The 24,671-nt window shown below is 48.3% G+C and overlaps 3 protein-coding genes across 5 annotated transcripts in view; 2 read left to right on the top strand and 1 right to left on the bottom strand.

Moving 5' to 3' along the window:
* LOC139061052 (uncharacterized) overlaps positions 1 to 15,559 on the bottom strand; it is a 40,990-nt gene extending 25,431 nt beyond the window's left edge. Inside the window, exon 1 of the mRNA XM_070540490.1 lies at positions 15,535 to 15,559. The gene's annotated coding sequence lies outside the window, so the exon portion shown is untranslated. The remainder of the gene's footprint in view (positions 1 to 15,534) is intronic.
* The window catches only part of LOC139061034 (EEF1AKMT4-ECE2 readthrough transcript protein-like), a 70,632-nt gene that overhangs the window by 1,542 nt on the left and 44,419 nt on the right, over positions 1 to 24,671 (top strand). The gene's annotated exons all lie outside the window — the stretch shown is intronic.
* LOC139061047 (uncharacterized) lies at positions 12,545 to 23,933 on the top strand. Of its 2 annotated transcripts, none has more exons than XM_070540483.1 (4): positions 12,545 to 12,827; positions 17,551 to 17,808; positions 20,631 to 20,947; positions 22,889 to 23,933. In XM_070540483.1, the coding sequence occupies exons 1-4, from the start codon at positions 12,546 to 12,548 to the stop codon at positions 23,202 to 23,204; spliced, it is 1,173 nt and encodes a 390-aa protein (XP_070396584.1). In that variant the 5' UTR covers position 12,545; the 3' UTR covers positions 23,205 to 23,933. The 2 variants fall into 2 exon arrangements, with proteins under 2 accessions (XP_070396584.1, XP_070396585.1); XM_070540484.1 differs by lacking the exon at positions 12,545 to 12,827 and adding an exon at positions 14,532 to 14,615.

Here is a 24,671-nt window from a genome sequence, read left to right as displayed (position 1 = left end):
ATATTGCAATCACTCAGTTCAGCCCTTGGGCGCGGCCGTGCAGCCACCATTGACTTTAAGCGCAACCACGTGACGTGACGTCACGACAGCCGGAGGAAAAGCTGGGCCCCAACTCGCGCGGTCGCGCACTGCCACAGCTTTTATTGGTGTGATCCAGTGGTCTTTTGTTGGCGAAATTGGTGAACGGCCTCTCTGGGGAGTTGATTGACGGTACAGCAGGCGACAAACACTCACCAGAAGACACATGTGCCATTTCGCGTTTGGTGAATGTGCAAAACGTGCAATGGCTTCGGGTGAGACAAATGTCGAAAGAGCAATATAAAGATACAATAAAATACCAATAGCTGACTGGTTAAGGTTACGCATCGTTTAAAACTAGGTACTGTACAAAACAAAAATAATATTGTTTTCAATTTGCCAAGTAAGAAAACGCCAGCAAAACTGCGGGATTACTTCTTGCGCTTAGTTTCCGTAGCCTTCGGTTCATAGCCAAGAAAACTTGTCCGCGACTATAAGAAAGACCTCAAACAGCAGCTGGAAAACGCTCCGCGTTAAGAGGGGTTTGTGTTTGAGTTTCCGCGTAACATAATTGTGTTTTCACGTATATTCGAATTACAATCCCTCTCTATCGCGTCTGTAGGTGGAGTGTAAGTTATACTTTTTCTACATGTTTTATCCTGAGAAAGTCAATTAGTTGCGTAATTTCTCTGCGCCACATGGAGGGCTTGTCTGGTTGCGTATGCGTGGTTTGAAATTCGTTTGGCCAATGCGCTCTCGCTTATTAATCATGCTTATTACCTACTTGCTTATTAAGGCTCGGACTGCCTTGACGCACAAGAGGTCAAGGCATACAACCGCGGATACAACCAAAGCCATGCGCGGGGCAGTGCGACCACACGAGGGTGCGCCACCACCGTTTCCGCCTCTGGGTTCCACTGAGCCAAAAAAAAAAAAACCCCGTAGATCGAGTGGCACACACGGTCGAATCGAGCAACCTTAGGAGCATGCATCATAACTGAATGGATAGCCTTCCGCTTAAATCATCAAAAATCACGGCAGGACGAGCCCCCACTTCGAGAAACTTCTTGCTCAAGCGGTGCAGCTCCCGGGTGAGATGGAACCAGACCTCGTTCCGTGTTTTCGCGAGGCTTTCGTGAAGGCCCGGCACCCGATCCCCGAAAAGTGAATCACAGCGTGCCAACCGAACTTGGTATGAGCACTCGGCGAGAACAAGCACGAACTGGTTGATCGCCTGATTAGGCAAAGGGTCCAAAAATGGAACTGTCTCATAAGGAACGCCTGGGAGCCTAAAGAGACTAGCAGTCCTTTGGAGAAGAGCTGCCGTAAGCAAACACTGCGTAAAGATATGAGCCGAGTCCTCACGACCGCCACAAAAGGGGCACACTCCACGAGCCGGGATGGCTGTGATGCGCCGGTAACTCAACGGAAGGCATCCTCGCGCCAGGCGGTACATTAACGTAGCTCGCCTAGCGTCGAGGAAACCGGACGTAATGAGCTTCCAGTTTGCCCTCTGCATGGACAGATCGTGCCTTTGGCAATGCGGGGGGAGACCAGGTTTGTGCCCTGTAAAACCGACTTGGCTGTTTGTGTGTGGAGTGCAGTTCCTCAGTTGTGCTGCACCACAACAGCCCCCTTGTCCGGGAAGGAACGTCGGCCTAAACCAAGTGCCCCCGCCCAGTCAGCCTGGGTTGAAGGGGAGCACCGGGGTCAATGTATCGAATGATGGTTTGGGTTGACGAGTACATGTAAGCTCTGGGACGTGGCGCCTCTGGGTGCCAAGTTCTCTTCCCATCTGGCAACGGTGCTGATTACCGCTCTCGCATTATTAAGCAAGGTCCGGTAGACAAGTCGCACACCACAACGTGACAAAATGCTGAGTGTAGTATAAGCAACGCTGGATCACGAAAAAAGAAAGCTGCGGCCTGCCGTAGTTGCACTCTCGGCCGCTTGGCTGGGCCGAACGGCGCTAACTGCCGGGGATGGGACGCGTCGGCGACGACGTTCCACGTGCGTGCGTGACGCATTTTCTATGCTGATCTCAGACAGCAGACTCCGGCTTGTGGCGTTGCAGCGGATAACAGCGTTTTCGTTGCACGCGGCAGGCCGCACATTTTTTTAAATATGTATCCAGCGGCCGTAGCTGGGTATAGGCAAGCCACAGAGCAGTACGTCGGGAAAAGGAGCATGTTTTTTTATATATATATACCAGAACTTACACCGATTAGGTGCAAGCAACGGTTGAATGACAGGCCAGGGACCATGACATATCGAATATGAAGTGGCACAAGGTGCTGTCAGTTAAAGTGAACGCTCGAAGATGTATAGATGGACCAAAAGAGGAACACTAATGCAGATTAAGTTGATAAGTATTACAAGAAAAAATTCGTAGAATAAGTTCCTGGCACGAAAGAAAGATTAACATATAGAGGCAAGCAGACAAAGTTTACTCGACTGTGACATTTCTACAAGAAAAAAAATATCTACCAGACATCTTCGAGCATTCCTCGTGCACAAAAGAACTTCCTCGCACCCGACCTTCTTCCACCAGACCTCGTCGAAATGAAGCGTGACTTCCTAATTCGCCATAACTCCAGTAACGGTAATGCAATGTGTCGCCTGGCCGCAGCACCAATCTACTATATATTACGCCACTTTTCCTTCTTGGTCACGGCCATCTCGGAATGCACATGCGACCACCCGCGTGGCTATTTTGGATATTCTAAAGCAGCCCCAATAATGTAGTGAAATGATGTGGAAAACACACCTTTTCGCTCAAAATTTGCGGTAGTCGTAGCAGCTTAGAGAAGTATAAAACAAACCCGCCGTGGTTGCTCAGTGGCTAGGGTGTTAGGCTGCTGAGCATGAGGTTGCAGGATCGAATGCGAAAACACCCGTGTACTTAGATTTAGGTGCACGTTAAAGAACCCTAGGTGGTCAAAATTTCCGGAGTCCCCCACTACGGCGTTCCTCATAATCAGAAAGTGGTTTTGGCACGTAAAACCCTATATATTAAAAAAGTATGAAACAATGTACCTTATGTACAAACACCGCACAGCTAGCGACGTTTCTACATCTTGGCTGCTAGGGGAAGCGCTTGAGCTACGTAAAGGGAATTGCACCAGGAATCACCTGTAAATGGTTCCTGCTACAGTGGTTCCTCACAGTGTGCGTGTATATACGCACACTGGGACAGCCGGGAACTTCTGTTTCTAGGCCATAAGAACAGCCTATGAGGATGGCAGACGGCACGCTCGTGATTTCGAAGACAGCGTAAAATCTCGCTGTGAATCCGTGCCCCGTGAGTCACGACAGACTGGCCGTCGCACTCGCCGCAGGTCGACCTGTCGGCGCTGGGCATCCGCGATCCGGTCGAAGAGGCCCATCGCCGTGAGCGCCAACGAACCTTCCGTGCCTGCCTCGTCATCGGCGCAGCTGTCGCGGTCGCTGTCACTGTCCTCCTGGGCGTCGCCTCGATGTTGGCCTGGCGTTACCGCGCTCAACCTTCCGCGCACAGTTCGGCATGCCCGACTGCGGCGTGCGCCGAGTACGCGGCCATTTTAACCAACGCCATCGACGAGAGGAACAGGCCGTGTGACAACTACTACCAACACATCTGCAGCATCGAGGTATGGGTTCTCCTCACCAGTATGTACGAAGCAACAAACTTTCGTAAGCATGGGGACGAGCAGTGCGCGCTAATTGCACGGACATGCAGAGGCACACGTAAAGAAATAGCGGGCGCAGTTTCGTTGCGATAGCAATTACACAGACACTCGGTGCGCATCCACGCCGTCGGCGTCCTCCGCGCTGTCGCCGTTGTCGTGCTGTCCGGTGAAGGTACACGGGGTGGTCACGCGCGGAGTGTTAGTCTTCAGAGACGCAAGGCGCGTTTGCATGCAAAAATGACGAAGCGAATCGAACGTACCGTCAACGCTACGATCAGTCGCCTCGACGGCAGAGGAAGGCCAACTTTCTCTCTTCCGCTGCTGGCACGCGTATATGTTCTGGCAAACGTGAAACGAACGTCATCTAATATTTCTTTTTCACTGGGCGCTCAATTAAGCCTACCGTTTTCCGTTGGTCTCACCTCGTGCGCCATCGATGTGCGACACCTGCGGTGCCAATGCAGTCCCTGCCTTGCCCGCGTTTTGTGACGCCTGGTAGCGGTGAGGGTGTTGTTCCTGCCGTCCAGCAGTGGCATCCATGTGTGCGACGTGGCGCCAACGTGTCGCACCCGTGTATAGTTAGAACAGCGTCTGATGAATTCAAGCGCAACGCTACCTCGGTATGCAGCAGTCACTGCCTCGCCCTTCGGGTAATATTGAAAACTGCTCCCGTGTTCGTATTCACATAAATAATTAGTTAATTATAATTAATAAATTTACAATAGGGTATAATAGGCTAGGATGGCAGTAACCAGTACCTTCGAAACCATTACCTTCGAGTGAAGTGATTGTAGCATGGGCTAACGTAGTAACATGCCCATAGGCTTACATTTCTTTCTTTTTCTTCTTTTTGCGGGCGACCCAAGCAAAAAATTTGCTTGGCTGCGTATGCCTTTTATTTGGTTACATTAAAGTGATTTTACAGCCAAGCTCTTTATGGCTAGTTCCCCCGGAATCGTTTCCGGGTGTGGACACAAAACTCCATACGTGGGCAGGTCCAGAAGATAGTGCAATACTGGGATGAGCCACGGCAGAGGTGACGCAGGCGTTAAGCACTCCCCATACGTGGGCCGATACCGAAGATAGTGCAATGCTGGGCCTGTCCACGGCACAGGCGCATTCCGCCATTAAGGAGCCCACATATACACAGCTCCGCGTGTCATCGTTCTTCACAGAGTGGAAGGGCACTGAGTTTTTTTTTTCTTATCTCCTACGTTTGCAGATGAGCCGGCTGAAGAACGACATCAGCACGGTGTACCGTATCCGGCGCGACTCTTTCAATAATGTAACGACCAGGCTGCGGAATATGAGTGTGCCGGATCAAGAGCAGTCGCCGCTGCAGAAAGCGGCCGCCTATTTGCAGGTTTGCGAGAGCGTAATCCGCGGCAGCAACGTCCAGGAGGTGAGGGAGGCCCTCAAAAAAGGCGGCATCACGTGGCCAGACCACGTGGATCCTTCAGCCAGTCTCATCGACGGGATCTTCTACATGTCGGCGAAACTGCACACAACGGTCCTCATTCGCGTAGAGGTACGGCGGTATACGGAAACGTATACGGAATACCGTGATATTGAACGAACAGAGCTCAAGCTGAACATAACGAACGATGGATTATGGAGAACACATCTTTAAGTCACTATTGCAGGTTTTCTATGAAACAGGCCTACATATTTATATTTCTGGTTCCGTACGGACGTTGTGCCGCGAGGCAACCCAAACGGGAAAACGAAAATGCTCTACAAAAAAAGTTGACTCGCCATCCCGGCCCTGCGAAAGCGAATGTCCCGCGACGCTGTGGAAAACCGCCTCCACAACTCCTGATGGGGGCATCTATAAATTCGATAGCATTATGTGGCCCATGAAGTGAAACACTGGGCGTTAACATCCGGTGGTGAGGTGACGTTTCACGTGATGACGTAACGTGATTACGTCATCACGACACACTGACATGACGACGTCACACCATAGGGGGCGTGATGAGCCTCACGTCAAACGTTACATTAGGTACAAATGGCATCGTCACGTGACGATATCGCCTGATGATTTCATCACAGCATACGTGACGTCACGCAGTGACGTCATCGTCAAGAGATGGTGTCACCTGTTGACATCATGTGCTACCTCTTGGATGAGCCGCACACATTGCGCTTCGCGCTTCTTTGCACTGTCTGCGTTATAGGCCGAATTTTTTGTGCGAGCACGTGGCAAAGAAAAATCCCGACCAACCACAGGCTGAAAGCTTCGCTCTAAAATGTAAGCCCATCGCCCCTTACAATATCGGCTTAGCCAGGTCCAATCAGTTATATCGAGAGCGCCGATTCGGTGCTTGTGTACATCAGTTCCCGTGCACCTGACTATGCAAGGCTACGCGATGGATAAACAGACAGGAGCAGATTGGCTTGCACGAAAAAATGAAAAAAGGTAAGCCTATAGGCCACTACAATGTTGGTTTTCTCAGGATGAATCTCTTCTCTGGAAAGTACCGGCTCGTTGCATACATCACTCCTACTGCTCGTGTCCCCGCTTATTCACGCGATGAATGAAGGAATTCGAGAAGCTTGGGTAACCCGGAAAAATGAAAATAAAATAAAAGAAAGGTAAGCCAACGGCTTGATACCATGATAGTCCAGCCCGGCACAATCACTTCTCTCGAAGGCACTGGTTTCCTGCTTATCATTTTCTGTGCCCATGCCGGCACCTATTTACGCAAAGAATAAATGCATACGTGCAGATTGGCTTGCACGGAAAGATTAAAACGCTATTGACATTAGAATAGCAGAATTTTGCGCCACTTGGTGATGCATATTTCACTATGGTGGGAATCAAGAGACGAGACCAAGGCAAGGCGAGATATTTACTGTGAGGTCTCAGCCCACCTTTTCGTTCGCTAGCTGCTTCTCCATTTTTTAGATAATCTTCGACTAATGCGGTTTGATGTCTTTGTCAAATGCGGTTTGACAGCTGACAAGAGGCGGAATTCATCACTGCGAATCACTGCAAGTAGCGGGGCACTAAAAACGTTCAGGTTTTTTACCTACGTTTACTGTCTTATCATTTAAGTCTTTCATCGCTGGTGATCTGCTTTTTGCTTTTACCACTTGTACAACAAAGCATGCAGCTGAACCAACCTTTTGACACAGATCACTGTCCTCATCCCAGGAGGAACTGATTTCCTACGCAACGCGTTATTTACACGTAGTTCACTCTCCCCCAATATATATGGGGGAGGAGGAGTAGGATATGACGATGCGTAGAGTAAGGTATAAAGGAAAGTGATAACCGCAAAAATATGGGGGGGGGGGCAGGGGGGGAGGGTTGTAGGCGAAGCCAAAATGGAAAACAGCGCCGCGAAACGCTAGCTGTCAAGAGAGAAGAATGCGAAAACGCTGTCCTCACCAGCGGTAACGTCACACAAGGATAACCGCACAGTGGGGGTTTGCGAATTACTACCCCACGACAGTAACGGAGGGGTATACTCGAAAGCAATTCGTAACTTCTCCGAACATAAATGAACCCTAAACAGATACCACAAGCGGAACAGACTGGCCTGGCAGTTGCAGTACCTCTGCAGATATTTTCTGCAAATATTCACACAATGCTCATCTTCACTAGCAATTCCTTTTCAGGACTGATGCGTTCATCTTCCCGCGTTTTTTTTCTCTCTTTTTTTGGTGAAGACAATATATGCGTGATGTGACGTAAGGCGGTGTTCTAGCTTATAAGCATCTTGCTAGCGTGTACGGTTCCTCAGCGTCTGCGGCCACTATGAAGCTCGGCGCTTCCTTGTTGCAGATGCTTGGAGAAGGTGGTATGGCCAATCCAAAGTTACAAAAAATCATCCTAGCAATAACGCGATAAGTGGCCGTTGATAAAAGAAACATTGCAATGTGCCGGTTCCATTCGTCGGCCAAGTTCAGGCGCAGCGCAAAGTCGAGGATATAACTACTGAGCTCCGGGGTTTGTCTGAAATATCCTCGATTCTGACGCATGGCGCGATCTCTGGTGTTCTGGTGCAGTTCCCGCCTAATTCAGGTTCTGAAAGCTGCAGCGTCTGTTACAGCTTGTCCCGTCGGTACAGTAACTGGTTACATGTAATTGATTACTGGAAAAAAAAGAGAAAGAACTCATCAGCGCTTTCACTCTGCGAAGAAGGACGATCGAGCAGCGAAGCTGTGGTACTTTTTGCCTCAATCGACGCATCAGCGTGTGTCTGTATATTTGTACACATATATTACAAAGTTGCCTAGGCGACTATGACGCAACCACAACAAACAACGCCCACTCGTGTCAACAGTGTGCATAGGACGCAGGTGGCCGTTAAACTGATCCTCGATGAGAGCTACGATACACGTTGACTGGAGCGCAGTCCAAAGGAGTGCACGAAATAATATATTTGTTTGTAATTAGCGATTGAGCATAATTCTTACATAATTAGCTGAATTAAACTTGCAAGGGCTTGAGTTTTATTCTAGCATACAAAGACGGGGCTGTCCGTTTCCTTCCCGTAGAAGTCCGTGTATTGATGGCAAAACGCGAATTGCACAATATTTACAACTTCACTGTGAACTAGGCGATTAGCAAAAGCAGATGAAACTCCTGCGCATTGTTAGAGTCTTCTTAGCGGCTAATTTTCATATAATTTGTTTCGCGATAGTATCTATAAAACAAGAGTTACGGCCATTTCTTACAACCATACTCCCTGCGTAGTCGGACATGTATTGCAAGCAGACAGGAACTCTCCAGCGTTTACAACTTCACTGTGAACTAACTTCTTTATGACAAATAAATGAAACAGCGTAATGATAGATTCGTCTGAGCGGCCAATATCAGTTAAATTTTTTCGAGATACTTAGATTAGATTGAGAGCCAGAAAGCATTCGCGAGGAACTGGAGACGAAATTTTTTGTTTTTTTGTTTGTTTCGACGCGATCGTTGTAGGCGGACATCGACCAACACCACATTGTAGCTACATACAGCTTCGCTGTTAAATTTATACGGTAACCGCGAGCGTTATCGATTAAACGAAGTATTCGTTAATTTGCAAAATTAGCGAGAAATGTAATGGATTACAATTAATTGTTTAATGTAATTCCTCACGTAGAAGTCTGCCTTAAAGGCTTGAAAAGAAAAGCGCACTATCGTAATTTTGCAAGTCTTCTATTGGCTAATTGAGCCTAAATTATCATATTTCCTATTATTCTAAATTAGACTAAATTATTATCGCTATTCATCGTCGCTTCAACATTTCTCGCCGATGGTGTCACGTGCAGGTGAGTGTCAGCAACAACGCCAGAGAGTCGCCCGCTGTCACCTTCAGCTTGGACAAGGAGTTCATAACCACACTTGAGATGCTGAAGCGGCACAGGATGACGAAGCGAATCCTGGGCCACTTCAAGCTGACGTACGCCACCTTTGCGTCTACACCGGAGCTGGCCAAGGACAAGGGGCGCTCCTATCAGCTCTTCAAAGACCTCATGGAAATGAGCAGCAAATTTGGGGCCTCCACGTCCTACGAGAACACCATGGCCGACAGGTATGGTGAACATTGCACCCCCCTTCTGAAAGCTTCAAAGCCAAGCTGGCATCGCACACAGCGTAAATGTTGAATAGGGGAAACTACGCATGGGTGAATCTCTTGCGTGTAACAATGATAATCGGTGGTTTAACAAGGATAATCAGTGATAAGCGCCCCGTGGATCAGTGAGAATTCTTCAGCAATTTTGACGTGTAACGGTGCACATGACTCATAATTAGCGGGCTTGACTGCGCGTGGAAGCATTCTGCACCCACAGTCACAGGCTTACCCATGTGATGAGAGTAGAATATTTCCAGGCGTTGGATGGAAGTCGATTGATGCTATACGCTGGTAATCAAAGATTGTTAAGAGAGCTCGGCATGTTTTGTGCAATGAAGAAAGCGGCTCCACGCCCATGAACTGAAGTATATACGCACTTCGACGCACGGGCATTGGTTGACCATTCCCGGACTATCTATAGTTTCGTAATCACTACGTGGCCCCGAAGTATTATGTATTATGCACGGACCCAAGGTAACCTTTCCATGCAAATGAGGGGGGGGGGGTATCTTTACTGGTACAAATAGACATAACGTCTACCATTCGCCATAAAGACGCGTAAACCCGCCAAAGAGAAATGAAATAAGTCGCATCTCACAGTTAGGCCTGCGAGATACAACTATCCTTTAATTGCCAAACAAGGAACCACATCAAATGGACTCGCGCAGGAAAGAAGGGCAGGCAGAACGCTGCCAAGAACAAGTAAACAAGCAAAAATGTAAAATGAAAAATTTCAGTAGTAGAATACAACTTAAAAAAAAAAACAGCAGTTAGCAACCGAGGCACAGGGACCGCGCGGGGTTGTGTTACTCTGCCAGTCAATCACAGAAGCAAACAAAATCATCGTTATACGGCCTTTTCAAAATGGCGTCATACTCTTGAAAAATTCGGAGTGTCCACTGTTCTTGAAGTGTCTTTTCATCGGCCGAAGCACTGAGCCGTACAACAGACATGTACGAGGTGCATGGAGTCTGAGCATTGCACTCTTGAAAAGTATATGGTACAGTTCATTTAACTGCTTAGCCCGTTTTACTCATGAAACTTCACTGCCAATTGAAGTGCAAATTGACAATATATATTTGTAGCGAAGCAACCATTCTACTTCAGTTCAATAACAAATTAGGCTTTCGCCATACCGCTATAATTAGCGAAAGAAAACGCACAAAATTACGTGGTAATCATTTTTGTTCTGCGGTTACCGCCTTATTTGGGTAACAAGAAAATATGAAGTACGAATTACTTGCAGCCTCGCGGAGGAACAGTGATTGGCGGTTATGAGAGCATGGACAGGGCTTCAAAGCAGGCTTAAATTGTGTCCGACTATAGTAGCGTTTATTGAAGTAGCTCTGGATGAATAGTAGAGAAACATATATTTGCCGAACAATCCCAGTTCTTTTCGATCCTTCGTTTCCTATTCTCTCAAGCGCCAAAACTTGCGTATTGTTATTTGGAAAGTTGAGTAACGATACGTGGCCGCCAGTCCCGCGCAACCGCATAGCGCGCAGGATGCTGTGGTTCTAGACGCGCTGCGCCCACCGCGAGGAGTTACAAAAACACGCACATAACCACAGCAAAGAAGTGGCTATACGTCAGGTGGTTCGACTCATAATTGTAGATGCGTCACTCAAAACACACGGAATTATTCTGCACTTCCGGCGGTGTTTTGCCTACTTGCTTTTTAAGTAAAAAGATGTTGATCCATAAATATTCCCAAGAATAATGGTTAAATTTGTTGATTTTTACTTTTCCTTCCTGTTTGGCTGTTGCCTTGGCTCTCTCCCTAAGTAGATGACTTATTTTCTCAAAACCTTGCGACTCTTGTTTCCAATTACTAATTTTGCGCGAAACGTGCTGTACAATTGGGAAAAACCAGACGAGTTGACAGGTGAAAGGCATATTGCCTATGGGTTTAAGAGTTATTTCAGGGTTTTAATATGGACGCTGTTTCGCATAAATTTGCGCGTATATAACCCATATCGCGTGTATATGGTTCCGGAGATCTGCCAGTTGAAGCTAGCGAGTGGTCAAGGCATATCGACTTGGAACGAATTGATAGGATGGCACCGGTTTCGACATAAGCACTGTCAAACTTGCGGTAAAAATGCACAGTTGCACTTTTTCGAGAAAACGCTGTTTTGTGCATTTTAGCGCAAGAGTAAATAGAACCCCAATCCATTTTGTCGGACGGTTGGAATTATAATATCTCGAAACTGGTTTAATCCTGAGACTTCTTTCCAAGTGGGCACGCCTTGTGACCTCACTGGCTAGCAAACATAAATGCGCAGCGTAATGTAAATAAATAAAAAAGTTCATTACTCCAATTACTCAAATTATTCAAATAAGCATCTTGAACTCTCGTAAAATAATGACTTCCTCCTCGAGTAATCTAGCTCAAGGGTTAGATTCGTGCTATCCGCCAAAGGCAATTTTCGAAAAATTCTAAAGAGACACTGAAGACTGCTTACGCGTGAGAACGCGAGAGCGGTGTACCGCTTGAAGACCTCGAAACATCATGAACGCGCTCATTATATAGGCTCCTAACGTGGCGCCACCTTTTCCCTGTAAGTTGCGCTGTCACGTGTTCAATGCTTCTGTGCGCACCTTTAGTCAGCCAAATGTTTAGACGTGACGTGTGCAATGACGCATGCATTTGGGGAACCTTTGATTGGCCAGAACCGCGAAGCCGAAAAGAAGGACAGCCGTGGCCTCGACGAAACGTACTCTTCTTGCACCGTGGAGACCAGGGTTCGATTCCCAACCAGATCAAAACGAAGCAAATTCTCTCTTCAAAGACAATATTTTACTTTTTTGCAAGAACCTCAGGATACATTCGACGTCAATCCTAGCACTTTCTGACATGTTTTTACACAGTGCTTCGTCGGCCATTTTCGGTACCATTTTTTTCCGTCACGCCCACTACGAAGGATTTTCGCCTAATGGGACGCATGATGCTTTCACTCCAAAACATTGTGCAGCTAAACACAGAACACCTGCTATATACTCTTTTCATATAGGTACTCTAAATAATGCGAGAACTTGGGCTTAGTAATATTGATTTAGCCCCTAATTGACCAATGCGCATCAAGATTACTCTGCATATCATATTCCTTGCATTCTGCCCGTTTTCGCGAAGCAAAAACGTCATGAGACATCTAGCTTTTTTTTCAGAAAACCACGAAAGCTAGCATGTGTATCGTTCTCGAGCGTACCTAGTAGCCCTCTTTGACAGCCACGCTGGTCAAAGAAAAAAAAACACTAAAAAGGAAGCACGTGACATGGTCGCAGCATGCCCCTCGAGCTTCACCCACGCAACATCCCAACGGTGGCGCCGTCTACCGACTACGACACCTGGAACGCCGCGCTGCGCCGCCACTTCAACCAGTCTTTCGACAACATCCCGTCAGTGACCATCAAACGCCCCAAATACTTCAGGGCGGTGTTCATGCTGCACGCCGCATTCGGGGATACCAAGACTTTGGACTTTTTCGGCTGGCTCTCCTTACAGTCGCTGATACACTTCACGAGCCCGAAGCTGCTCTCCAGTTACTACTACTCTTCCGAGGAGCAGGTAAGGAGTCGTGCTTTCCACACGCAATGACGTTGCGGAATTTCATCCCTGAGAACACATGCAAGGTTCGGAAATTATTTCGTGCCAAACAAAAAACGTTACATGGCATTCCGTAGCTGTGTTGTCTGGGTCACCAGTGTTTCGATGTCGGATTTAATCTCTGCTTTATTGAGCACTTATCGAGCACAAGCACTTATACGGGCACTCGAGGCACACTCGCGCCGTCGCCGTCGCCGTGATGTCCCGGTGTGGATGGTGCAAGTCGCCGCGTTTACGCGAGGCTCGAGCGCGGAGGTTTGCGAGGTCTCCTGAGACGCGAGGGCCGCGCAGTGTGTTTGTCTGCAAAACAATACCGCATTCACTAGAGGCGCTTTTTTCGCGCTTTGAACCATCGAACTCATGGCTGAGTGGTAGCATCTCCGTCTCACACTCCGGAGACCCTGATTCCATTCCGACCCAGCCCTTCTTCCAGGTTGTTTTATGCGAAGCATATTACTAGAGCTCAACCCAGCTGCTCAGGCGTGGCGGTGTCGCCTTCAATACCACGTGACACCGTGACATCACGACAGAGGAGAAATGAGGCTCCAACTCGCGCCGTCGCTCGCGGCGTCGTCTTCAAGGCTGACCACGTGACACCGTGATGTCACGACAGAGGAGAAACGGGGCTCCAACTCGCGCCATCGCTCGCGGCGTCGCGGCTGTATATAAGCAGCTGCGCTTGCCTCTGCTAGACACTCACGAGGTGAGATGCCTCCTGGAGACAGAGCTCCTCGTTGGAATGAGAAGCGAAGGTTGCGGCATGCTACAGAGACTCTTTCTACGTGGCTTTGCTACGGCGCAGCGACTACGCGCCCCGCATCGGACGCGGTGAGCGTCGAGCAACGCAGCGTTCGGTGCGACAACGAAATGTGCGCCTGAGCAAGCGCCGCACGCATGAGCCGACGCCGACGACACCGGCTTTTCTGCGACAAGAGCTCCTTATCGCTGTCGCGTTAAAAAAAAGGCTAGTATGCTTCGCATCGTGGGCTTAGCCTTAGCTAAGCCACAGCCATTTTTTTATTTATGTATCGCCTTACGGGATTTTTTGCTCACGGCCAACACCGCCAACAACAGCTTTTCTGCGACACGAGCTCCTTAACGCTGTCGGGTTAAAACGACGCACCCTAGTCACGGGCACGCGATCACGGTTTCGCTCAATAAGCTTGCCGCGGAGCTGCAGACCGGCGTTCTCCATTGCTCTACTGGCGGGAGCGTTTGCGAGTACAGCCACTTAGAGTTCCTGCTGTGCGGCGCTGCCCTTACAACACTGTGCATCATATACAGTTGTCTGACCGGAACGACTTCAAGCAGCAAACGCTGACGGTTGTTCTCTTTTCTCGTCTCGCAAACTGTTGAGGCGCGACGCCGGCAATGGCGCTGGGGTCGCTCTTCATCCAGCCACCGTTGTGAGGCACCTCATCTTCAAGCGTGTTCGTTCTTGTTCAGGCGCCTAATGTCCACGTGGTTGCTTTCGTGCTATCGCGCTAACGGATTTTGTGCGGATCAGAACCGTGAACGTCATTGGAGGGAAAGCGAGATGAATTGGCGCTACAAGAAATGCCGCGGAGCAGCACCGCCGTCTTGCAGCGACCGCGATCCAATCAAAACAGAAAACGCAGTGACTAGACAAGTATGAACGGGCGTCTGCAGCCGGCATGAACAGTACGGCCGTAGTAAATGCGGCGGCGGAGACTGCCGCCTTGCGCTAAAAGTGGCGTCAGAGTAGACTTGCTGAGCGGGTGTGCGTCCGTGAGTATGCGTCCGAATTTGCTTTTACGTCATGCATCTGTAACCCTGCCGTACTGCTGCTACCCATTGACAGTGATTGCACAATGAAGTTCTCGAATGAATCTGACGCCTTGTGCAGACGTGCCCAAGTTTTTCCGATAAGTACAGTTAAAACTCGATCTAACGAAACACGATTTTACGAAGTTCCCGATCTGACGATGAAATTTCCGTTACGCGGCAGGTGCCCATAGGGTTGAACGTTGTCATCAACTCGAATTAACGTATCTAACTTGGCCTAAGTCGATTTAACGAAGCTTTTTACTGTAATAGATGAGCAAAAAAGAACGGCGATTTCTTTCGAATTTTGACGCTTACGGGTTTTTTCTCGAACGTGGGCTTTAAAGCTAACGCGTTGGAACATCTAGGTGCCCTAGTCGCGGCCCTAGCTTTATTTTGATGAGACTGCATGCCACGCCCATGTGCGGAAATGCGGACTCAACACCGCCTCGGTAGAGGCGGTGGTGGTTGCTTTCGTTATGTCATGGTTTACGCCACAGGTCGCCCCATTAGGGGCAACTACGATGCAGCGATAGCCTTTTGGGGTGTAGCTACGTTACAATTTAACATTTCGAAGAGCCGAAAAATGCTTTCCTCGAGTGTACAAACTTCCCGATTTAACGAAATAAATCGAGCGTGGTCATCACTTCATTAGATCGAGTTTCAACTGTACTCCGTCGAACTATAGCGTAGTCGCCAAGGGTGGATGCGAGGCGCCATCGCTTCTATGGCAAAACTGTCTGCGTGGTCACCTCGCGACGTAAGCCCGTAGCACGTACACGTCCTGTAAGTAGCGATGCTATATGCGTCACTCTAATGAGTGCTTCCATCGCGACGATCAGCTGTATGCGCGATCTTCTTCGCTTTTAAGAAACTTGCTTACCTTCGTGTTGGTTAGCTGCTGGAAAGAAATACCCACCACTGCCGGGAATCGAACCGCGGTCTATGCGTGGGAAACAAACTGTCCACCGCGCAGCTAATCTAGCAGCTGGTGTGTTGCTCGCCGCCGGGTGTCTCGGAGGCTCGTGCTGGCTTGGGTGTGAGTCGAGCCGGTCTCGCTATAGCTGCACATGGGGCATTTGGTGTGAGGGCCGAGCACAAATGTATACTCTTGCAAGCGCTCTTAGTCTTCGCACAGAGCTCAGAGATCGGAGGAACATTTAAGCGAAATGCCAAAATCTCTTTATAAACTGATAAAGTATTGTTTCAAAACTATGTGTTAGCCAATTTCATGGTAGTAGGTTGCGTACTGGAAACGATAATAAATTGTCAAAGTTTTACTTTTGCTCGGTTTTCCCCGCCCACAAAAACCGGCGCCAGGTCAGTGTGACTTCACAAATTTTGTGGTATCTTTTTTTCGTATTTTGGCCGTTGTGGCCGAAGATTTTCAAACTTGAAACTTGCCGAATTCAGTCACCGAGCTCTTTGGATTGAAATGTAGTCCTCCATAATGATGAAAGATTAACTAGGCCCAAGCAGACATTGGCAGAATCCGTCACGTGACGGCGAGCTTGCGCTTGAAATTCAGGGCGGCGTCAGCAGGAGTTCATTATATTTGCATGCTTTCTGCTTTGCGGAGCCTTTTCTCGTCATGGTAAGGGGTATTTTTTCTCGGGACCTCTTCTCACTTTGCTGTAGGGTAATATTCTGCTGCCCGTGGAATAATTTTCGGTTTACGCCCCTTCAACTACTCTGGAAAATAATGCAAGGCGAAGGGGAAAAAAACGTGACGGGAGGTTTTACTCGGTGTCCGAGATGTGTGCGATTTGTTAAATGTTCTCGCTGGCTAGGCGGAATTTTTTTCGGTTCGCTAAACAATCATTACCCGCCAGTGAACGTTGTTGGAGGACGCTGGTTAACGCTGACGGCTCGAGTGCCTCACTTTTTTTTTGCGCGTAAGTTTCTTTTTTCTCTTTCGTTCACAGAGAAGCAGTACGTTCCTTCTGCACTTGGTTAAACAAGCAATCGAGTGGTATTGTCGACTTGTCATTTCCTTTCCTGCAATTAACTACAGGGTTCAGACCATCATAACACCAGATGGAATAGTGGCGAATGTCCCCGCACCCCTAAAATTTAAGTTGCCGCAACAGTTGTTTCACCGAACCAGTTTCGACTGCCAACCAGGGGCTGTATCCATCATCACGTCATGAAACAGTGCCTCACTCTGTTCCTGTACTCGCTACAACGGGCGCGCGCGAAGGCATTAAGACAACCGCGCATCCCAATTATTTCTGCGCATTAGCACATTCTGCTGCGTCATGACGTCGGGGTTATTTTCGAAACGCCAGGCTTGGCGCTTCGAGATCAAATCTAGTAATACCAGTCCAAAATATCTCACGTCTTGCCCAAAGTTCGAGCTTGCTAAGTGTCCGTCCTTAGACGTACGAGAAGAGCGTGTTAAATGTATTTTACGACTACGGCACGCGAGTTGGCAAGAAGTAATGAGCGAATAAACTTCGTCGCGACAAAGCTACATTCCACAAAAAAGTTGAGGGAAGCGCTGGTGCCTACGCTGTGGCAGAATCGCGTAAATAAATTGTTCTCACGAAGCAGCTATATAACCGAATTTCATTGTCATTTCCAGAAGTAGGACCTGGCAGACAGAAAGCAGTTTTACGCTTATACGCTTGTATGCAACATGACGCAGCATATTCACACTTTCACACATTTCCAGAGCAGCTATGTTGCCGGCTTTCGTTATCACTTCCATAAGTAGGAACTGGCTGAAAAGAAACAGCATTGCTCTAATAACGCCTGTGTGCAACCTGACGCAGCGTATTCACATTTAAACGCGTTCGCAAAGCACGCGCGGCTGGGTCAATGGCCCCGAAAAATACAAACCTTAGCGAGTTAGCGGCACCTGTCGTTACAGTAAAGTCGAGCGCTCCGCAAATCGCAGGCCTTCTCCGCGCACCGAAGCCACTGCCTTGCACAAACGCACGCGGCTTTCCGCTCCGCCCTCAACGCCTACATCTGGATGGTCGTGCCCAAGGCGACTCTACAGGACGTGCGCGAAACGGCGAACGACGTCTGGCGAGCCTTCGCGGAGCTGCTGGGCGAGGAAAACCGGACGCTGGTGGGCAGCAGCAAGCCGCCGCCCAAGGACCCGTACCAGGAGGCCCTCTTCTTGTACCGGTCGATGTCCAAGCCCGAGAAGGTGGGCGTTTTTATTTTTTGCAGTGATTTATTTTAGAATGTCGTCAGTGTGAATACGCATTACCGATGGCACACAGACAAAAGAAAGCGCGAACGAAACAGGTGCAGTGAAACCTCGTTATAGCGAAAAGAGGTGTCAGGAAATAACGAATATAACGAAGTAACGATGAACCACAATACAGACACATAGTGCAGTACGTGCGATATCGATATCAATAACGAAGTAACGCTGCATTACGTTTCAATATTGTTGTAAGGAGGTTTTATTGTATAGCATGTGCACAGCGAAACAGCTTACACAACCATACGCAATCTGAGTACAATTTTTGTGTTTTACGTGCCAAAACCACGACTTGTTTATGAGGCATTCCACCTCTGGCGAACTACGGACTATCCTATTTTTGACCACTTGCCGATCTTTAACGTGCTCCCACTTCATGGAACACGGGTAGTTCTTGCACTTCGCCCCCATCGAAATGCCGACTCCGCGGCGGGGATTCGATCCGATGGTCTTGCGCGCTTAGCAGCGCAACGAAATAGAGGCTAATCCAACACCGTGGACAACACGAAACCTCAATACAACGTTGAAATCATACAACACATACAAAGTCATATATAATCAGTAGAAAAAATATTTCAAAAACGATGCCACTAGCTAGCTGTGGAAGGTGGTTCCGTGATATGTATGTGCTTTTGAGGCAGAAAACGTGGGAGTCCGTAACATTCTTCCGGGGACGAAAGAAGCTCTCCATTAAATGTTTTATTGCGCATGGCCTGTGATGCACAAATAAAGGACTAGTTGACAATTAGCGTAATTGATACGCTGTTTTATTCCAGATGCTGACGCCGGCCGTATCTAGTTTCCTTTATTCGATGCGCCTTTATGAGTCGGTTCATTACACTTCCCCCAGCGTTACATACCACATTGACGCAGGGCAAACTCTATTTGTTCTCTTGCCAAACTCAAGTACACTTTCGTTTGCTCTCCTTTTATCATCCTGTATTGGCTATTCAAGGCGACCAGGTTGTTCTTGTGATAAACAATTCCCGCTTCTTTCGGGCTGTTGATGTTGAGTTCATCTGTCAATTACACATTGCATCGCGTTACTGGCCCATTAAACTTCCGTATTTTATTATGCCGCGCTTAGCACTGAACTGCTTAAGCAACGAAGTCCACGTCTTAATCAAAAATGAATCATTGACAGCGGCCTAAAGTTCGAAGGCGGGGCTCATAATATTCACGGGAGAGATCTTCCAGCTGAGATTTGCGTTAGGCGATACATATCGGCACTGCTCTGCCGTACAGTCAACAAAAATATTGAAGATTTCTACCTTAAGTACTGGCGAGTTGCTGCTCATAGGAGTTGGCGGCAATCCTCAGAAGACTCTTCTTATAGGGTGCTCGAAGAAGTGCCAAGCACCCATTACCACACTTATGCGTGTGAAAATTTTTGGTTCTGACATTATGTTCTCGCCCACACCTCTATTATGAGATGCTACGAGCTAAATGAGTAATAGCTAGGCGTAACAGAGGGTGTGGAGTGAAACTTTAATACCCTCTGGGGTGTAATTGTAAACTCGGCGTGGAAATAGGCGAACCTTATCTGCTTTCGCTTGTGAATTTGCGTTATACAGGTTAGTGGCAAATATTACGAATAGCAGAACAAGCACGAGGCAAATTGAAATGCTCAATTTGTCCTTTTCTCGTCGAATCTAAGCACCTTCGCTATTCTCGGAGCAACGTGTACGGACGAGAAGAACTTCAGTTTGGCCTAGTTGGTGTTTACTGCATATCATATTGATGGCAAATAATGATGGGAACAGTGGAAGAGAACACAAAAATACGACATGGGCGGTAACTTTCAACTGTCTTATTCACGGCAACCCATGGGCATATATAGACAAATAGAACATGCGCAGAACGCAGCTCCCAAGAACATTGATCAGCCCAGCGGGGCAACCGATTATCAAAAAAATCTATCTCCGATCGAAACAACCTAATGGAAGCGTCACTAACACAGTCTTGGTCTATCTTCTTTATGTGATATGCCTGCATCAGTTCGCGTGCAGTCTGGTCCTGGCTTCTCCCCGGAATCTTTATTTTTCTTTATTTGCGGTCACTATCATATGCGGAGAATGGACGGGATGTGAAAGAAAGGAAAGGTAAAGCGAAGACACGTCCCGTCTTTTCTCGCTCCACCGAGAGTGAGGTGGCTCAATCTCACACAGCGTTTAGTACCACCCTCTAACAGAGCCTTGCACAGTTCGGGGCACACTACGCCCCCCCGCCGTACTCGCCGCCTGTCTTGCGTGCCTACATATAGTATGACGCTGCGCGCGCAGCATACGGCCGTAATGATAACAGCATTTGTGTTACCAACACGACACGGCGTTTTGTGCAGGAACGTATAGCGAACGCAGAATTTTCCTGAAAGAAAGAGCAAACCAGGCACATTACGATAACTATTTGGGGACAAGATGCACTCTAAAAGGTGGCAAATTTTCTACGCCCTTAAAAAGATTCCTCCCTTTGGCGCTTATCTTGTGCCACAAGAATAATCGTGATCTATCTTTCCCGTACTTCCAACACTGCGTTCCCGGTACTTTCAAGTCACGAAAAGCATGCGCATTTTTAGCGTGACGTATAGCATTCCGGAAAAAAAAGTAGCGAGCGCAGCGTTTTCAAAAACGAAAGCGCAAGCAATTGAGGCAGACGACGATTATTGTTGTAGGACAAATATGCACCTCAAAAGGTGAAACTGTTTCAAGAGCGCAGAGTGCGCTCCCTCTAGCCAACTAGCGTCTTCACGTTCTCGACGGCAGGTCAACGCCTTCTACGCATCCGTGCCCCCCATGAAAATGAAGCCGCTCTACAACTACGTGGCCGTCAAAGGTGCCATGCGTGGTCTCATGCGGGACCCGGAGTTCCGGTTCATGAACCAGGAGTGGAAGATCGAGGACTCCAGCACCCTGCGGGGGTACAGCCTGGTGCCGCCCGAGCTGGAGTTCCCGTGGCTGGGACCGGGAAGGCCTTACGCCCTCGCCCTGGCCGGACTGGGCGTCCGAATGGCGGCCACGCTCTACTTCCAATCGGTGGCGAGGCTGGCGAACGCCTCAGAGACTACAGCCGCCAATTTCAGGCAAGTAAAAAAAAAAATGGCTGTGGCTTAGCTAAGGTTAAGCCCAGGATGCGAAGCATACTAGCCTTTATTTTAACGCGACAGCGTTAAGGAGCTCGCGTCGCAGAAAAGCCGGTGTCGTCGGTGTCCGTGTCTGCGGCGTTGCCCTTCATGAATAAATCGTTGTCGCGCCGAACGCTGTGTTGCTCGACGCTCACCGCGTCCGATGCGGGGGCGACGCAGCGAGCGACGGCGGGAGTTCGAGCCCCGTTTCTCCTCTATCGTGACGTCACGGTGTCACCTGGTATCGAAGGCAACACCGCCGCGCCTGAGGAACTGGGTTGAGCTCTAGTAATATGCTTCGCATAAAAAGCGATGGAAATCATTTCAGTGTCCATTTATGCGGTTCATTGATTCCCCGTCGTACAGCTGGGAAGCGTTTAGCACTTCTGTGGCTGATGCCAACAGATAACGAAGCTACGGAAAAGCGCAGAAGAAAGGAAGTATTCGATATTTGAAGCATTCCAATAACAAAGAACAAATCGCAGATGATTAGGTTTAAGTACGTGACAAGGAAAATGAGAGTGAAAAAGAAAAGGCAACTTTCCAGTATGGAGGAGCAGGGTCCATGACCCCTCCTTGCGACGTGTGGCGCTGTCGTCGCATGCGATGCAGCTAAGATAGAGCTACCACGTGACGCCGTGAGATAACCCTGTCGGATCAATGCTTCGTGGTTTGCATGTGCTCTGAAATTGTTAGACACGCTTAGTGTGAAGAATGTTTATATTAAACTTGAATATGTGCACAGCTATGCAGGATCAGTGTATTGCTTCATGCCAGACTTTGGGAGTGCCGGCGAGAGATCTGACGATATTGTGTTGTTCGGAATTATAGGCTTGGATATGTAGGATGGTGTCTATCTTATCTTTTTTTCTCTTTAGTCTGTTAAACGTTCGACTAATACTGGAGTATTGTAGTATGCTTGCGTCCATTAACGAGCTCAATAATGTGGCGATGTTGTAAAATGTACATCGAAATGCAATGACACTTGCATTAAAAACATGATCATTACACTTCTCGGTCTCAACTGCAGAAGGGAGATAAATTACCCACCATTAGCAATTGCTGTGTGCGAAGTTATTACGCCTTAAGTTTTTCTGCCAGCACAAAAATGATCAATTTAAAACTGATCCTGACAAATACGCTCACAATTTTTAGAGTAACGAGACATGAGCGCATTGAACACTTATTCAAGTACAGATTTCTAAGCTAAGACAAACTTTTCTGACAGAAAGTCAGAAAACGGAATATGTTTCCACGTGAGCTTGTGAACTGTATAGGTCTAATAACGTCTTGTCAAAAACGAAACGAAACGAAGGTCTATCTGAGAATGTTGACCAAGTAGAATAGAGCTGAAGGCAGCAATGGTTCCTTTTCTTAGCGCTAATAATTTTTCCGTACAGACGTCTATTGTATCCCTTCTACTGCTTATATATATGCGCTTCTTTCTTTTTCTAATTTTGACGGCTGATGGCGTGTCTTCTCACCCATTTTGGGCCCCCTCTGTAATTCCGAATTCTGGCCGAAAATGGCCCAATTTCGTCGAAAGACCCCAGTTGTCAACACATTTTACGTCCTCCGTCAGAATAAACTCGCTCCAGTTTGCGCTGCCCCGAGGGATTACCTGCGGCGCCATCGACCAGAAGCTCCGCAAAACACTGCAAAGAAATGCTGCAAAAATGAAACAGTACTAATGACAAGCTCAGCTCGTCCGTCCATGGAACGAAAGGGGCTAGTATTCACTAGGGTACGAACCCATCTTCCGAATCTTGCAATAGTCTCCGACTGAGGCTACAGCAACAGCTGTAGAAGTGCGCAAATTGTTTTTTTAGGGGGGGGGGGGGGGCAATGCTCAAGACAGTGCTCGCGAACAAAAGAAATGTTCCGCAAATGCGGCCGCAGATGCCTGGCGCCCTCTGCCAAAGACGAAGACGGTGTCGGCGCGGACATTCCGGCCGCAGCCGCTGCTCTGCGCGTGGTCTGGAGAACCTGGGAGGCGGCGAGAAGGGCGAACGCGACCCCGGCGATCAACCTCGGACCCGTGCCCAGCGACGCCGCCGTGTTCGCCTTCCACTGCTGGTTCTCGTGCGGACTGCGACCCTACCACGAAATGATTTGCAACTTGCCCCTGATGCACTCTAGCGACTTCGCGCGCGTCTATGGTTGCGAGGAGGGTTCGAGGATGAACCCGAAAGCCAAGTGCGCGATCAGGGTGTAGCGCTTCGCGCGCGTAAACCTCTTCTAAAGGGTTTCCGCGCAGAGGCTGCATCCCAGCACACTGTAATAAATGTGTGCTTTATCGCGGATTTCGCTTTTTTTTCTGCGTCACTCAATCTGTTCCTCCATCTCTCCGTCAGTCAAGTCGGGCCAGGTCAGGTCCGGTCAAGCCAAGCCAAGTCCTGTCCTTTCTGTCGGTATAGTGATCATAAGTTCACGCATCAGGCTGGTGAGAAAAAGAGGTCCTGGGTTCAAATCCCGGCCACAGGGACCGCATTCTGGTGGCGTTGCAAATGCAGAATACTTGAGGCCCGTGTCTTGGGTACAGTGTACTCGTTTGTAGCAAGATATTCTGGTTGTAGCTGCAGACGTTCAGATGCGGACACCTCACAAGGAACACGACCGACTGCAATGTGTCACAACGTTCAGGACACATGTGAGCGCATCTTAGAGCTTCGCAATTTTTTCATTTATTTGTAGTATTGCACAAAAACCCTGCCGCAATCCGCTTGTATATTTGAAGAACTGCAGGTAGTTGGCTATCCCCGGGCGTTATGTTACGTCATCCCACGTGGTCAATGCTACGTAATCCCAGGTACAATCCTTTTATGTCATCCTCTCCGCTGCGCTTTTCTTCTTCTTTTTTCTGTCAGAAACGGCAAAGCATCAAGCGTGGAGTTAGCGTCCAAATCCAAGCCCCGATGGCGGTTCTCTCTCAGTAATAGAAACAGATCTCGAAGGTTATGCTTTTGCGGGCTGCATGCACCGGAAGTGATTTCGGAGCCCAAAAACACGCCACAGGCACCATTTTTTAGGCTTCACAGAAGGAAAAGCATGGAGCTCAACCAGGCGCACCTCCGGTCGCAATGGACGACTAATAGCGCAATGTTATCTTAGGAATGGGCCCAAACACAATTTCACTACACAGAAAACTTAATGATGTTTATTTCTGCCCATGTAGAGCACATTTTTACAAAAAATACATACACAGTTGATATTTTTCAGTCAGAAGTTATGTAGCATAGTATTTGATTATTTAGTGATTGGTTGGTTGAACTAATCACAAATGTATATTCAGTCCTGCGTATACAAAACGTTGCTATATTCTATGCTGTACGTTTCCCATGCTTCAATGAGAATGTTTGTGTATCAAACACACCACAGCATATATGATACGTTGAGGATTACAGGGTTAAAGAATGAGAAAGCATGCAATATGGATGACGATTATTGTTCGGGGATAAGCGGCAGACGATGCAAACGTTCTTGGAAGAGTACATAAGGGGGGCTGCCACTCGGCTCCGCATAATTCGGCGGTGTGGTCCCTGAACTGCTGCACGAAGTCCTTCGTGTCACCTCCAGATTCGCGTCCTCTGAATCTTAAATGGGAATGTTACAGATCTACCAATAAAACAGGTCTGCTTCACAAAGAACAATAATTGTTTCGCCGGAAGTGCTCTGAATCTCC

This window comes from Dermacentor albipictus, chromosome 6 (assembly GCF_038994185.2).
Source record: "Dermacentor albipictus isolate Rhodes 1998 colony chromosome 6, USDA_Dalb.pri_finalv2, whole genome shotgun sequence".
In the NCBI taxonomy this organism is placed as follows: Eukaryota; Metazoa; Arthropoda; class Arachnida; order Ixodida; family Ixodidae; genus Dermacentor; species Dermacentor albipictus.
The sequence above is the reverse complement of the archived record's forward strand: the minus strand, read 5'-3'. Positions and strand labels throughout refer to the sequence as shown.

Bases quoted from the DNA above. Each gene is read 5' to 3' on its own strand.
- LOC139061047 (XM_070540483.1), top strand. From the start codon at position 12,546: ATGCCCCTCGAGCTTCACCCACGCAACATCCCAACGGTGGCGCCGTCT. The intron at 17,809-20,630 runs GTGGGCGTTTTT...TCTCGACGGCAG, and splicing joins CGATGTCCAAGCCCGAGAAG to GTCAACGCCTTCTACGCATC. The intron at 20,948-22,888 runs GCAAGTAAAAAA...ATGCGGCCGCAG, and splicing joins ACTACAGCCGCCAATTTCAG to ATGCCTGGCGCCCTCTGCCA.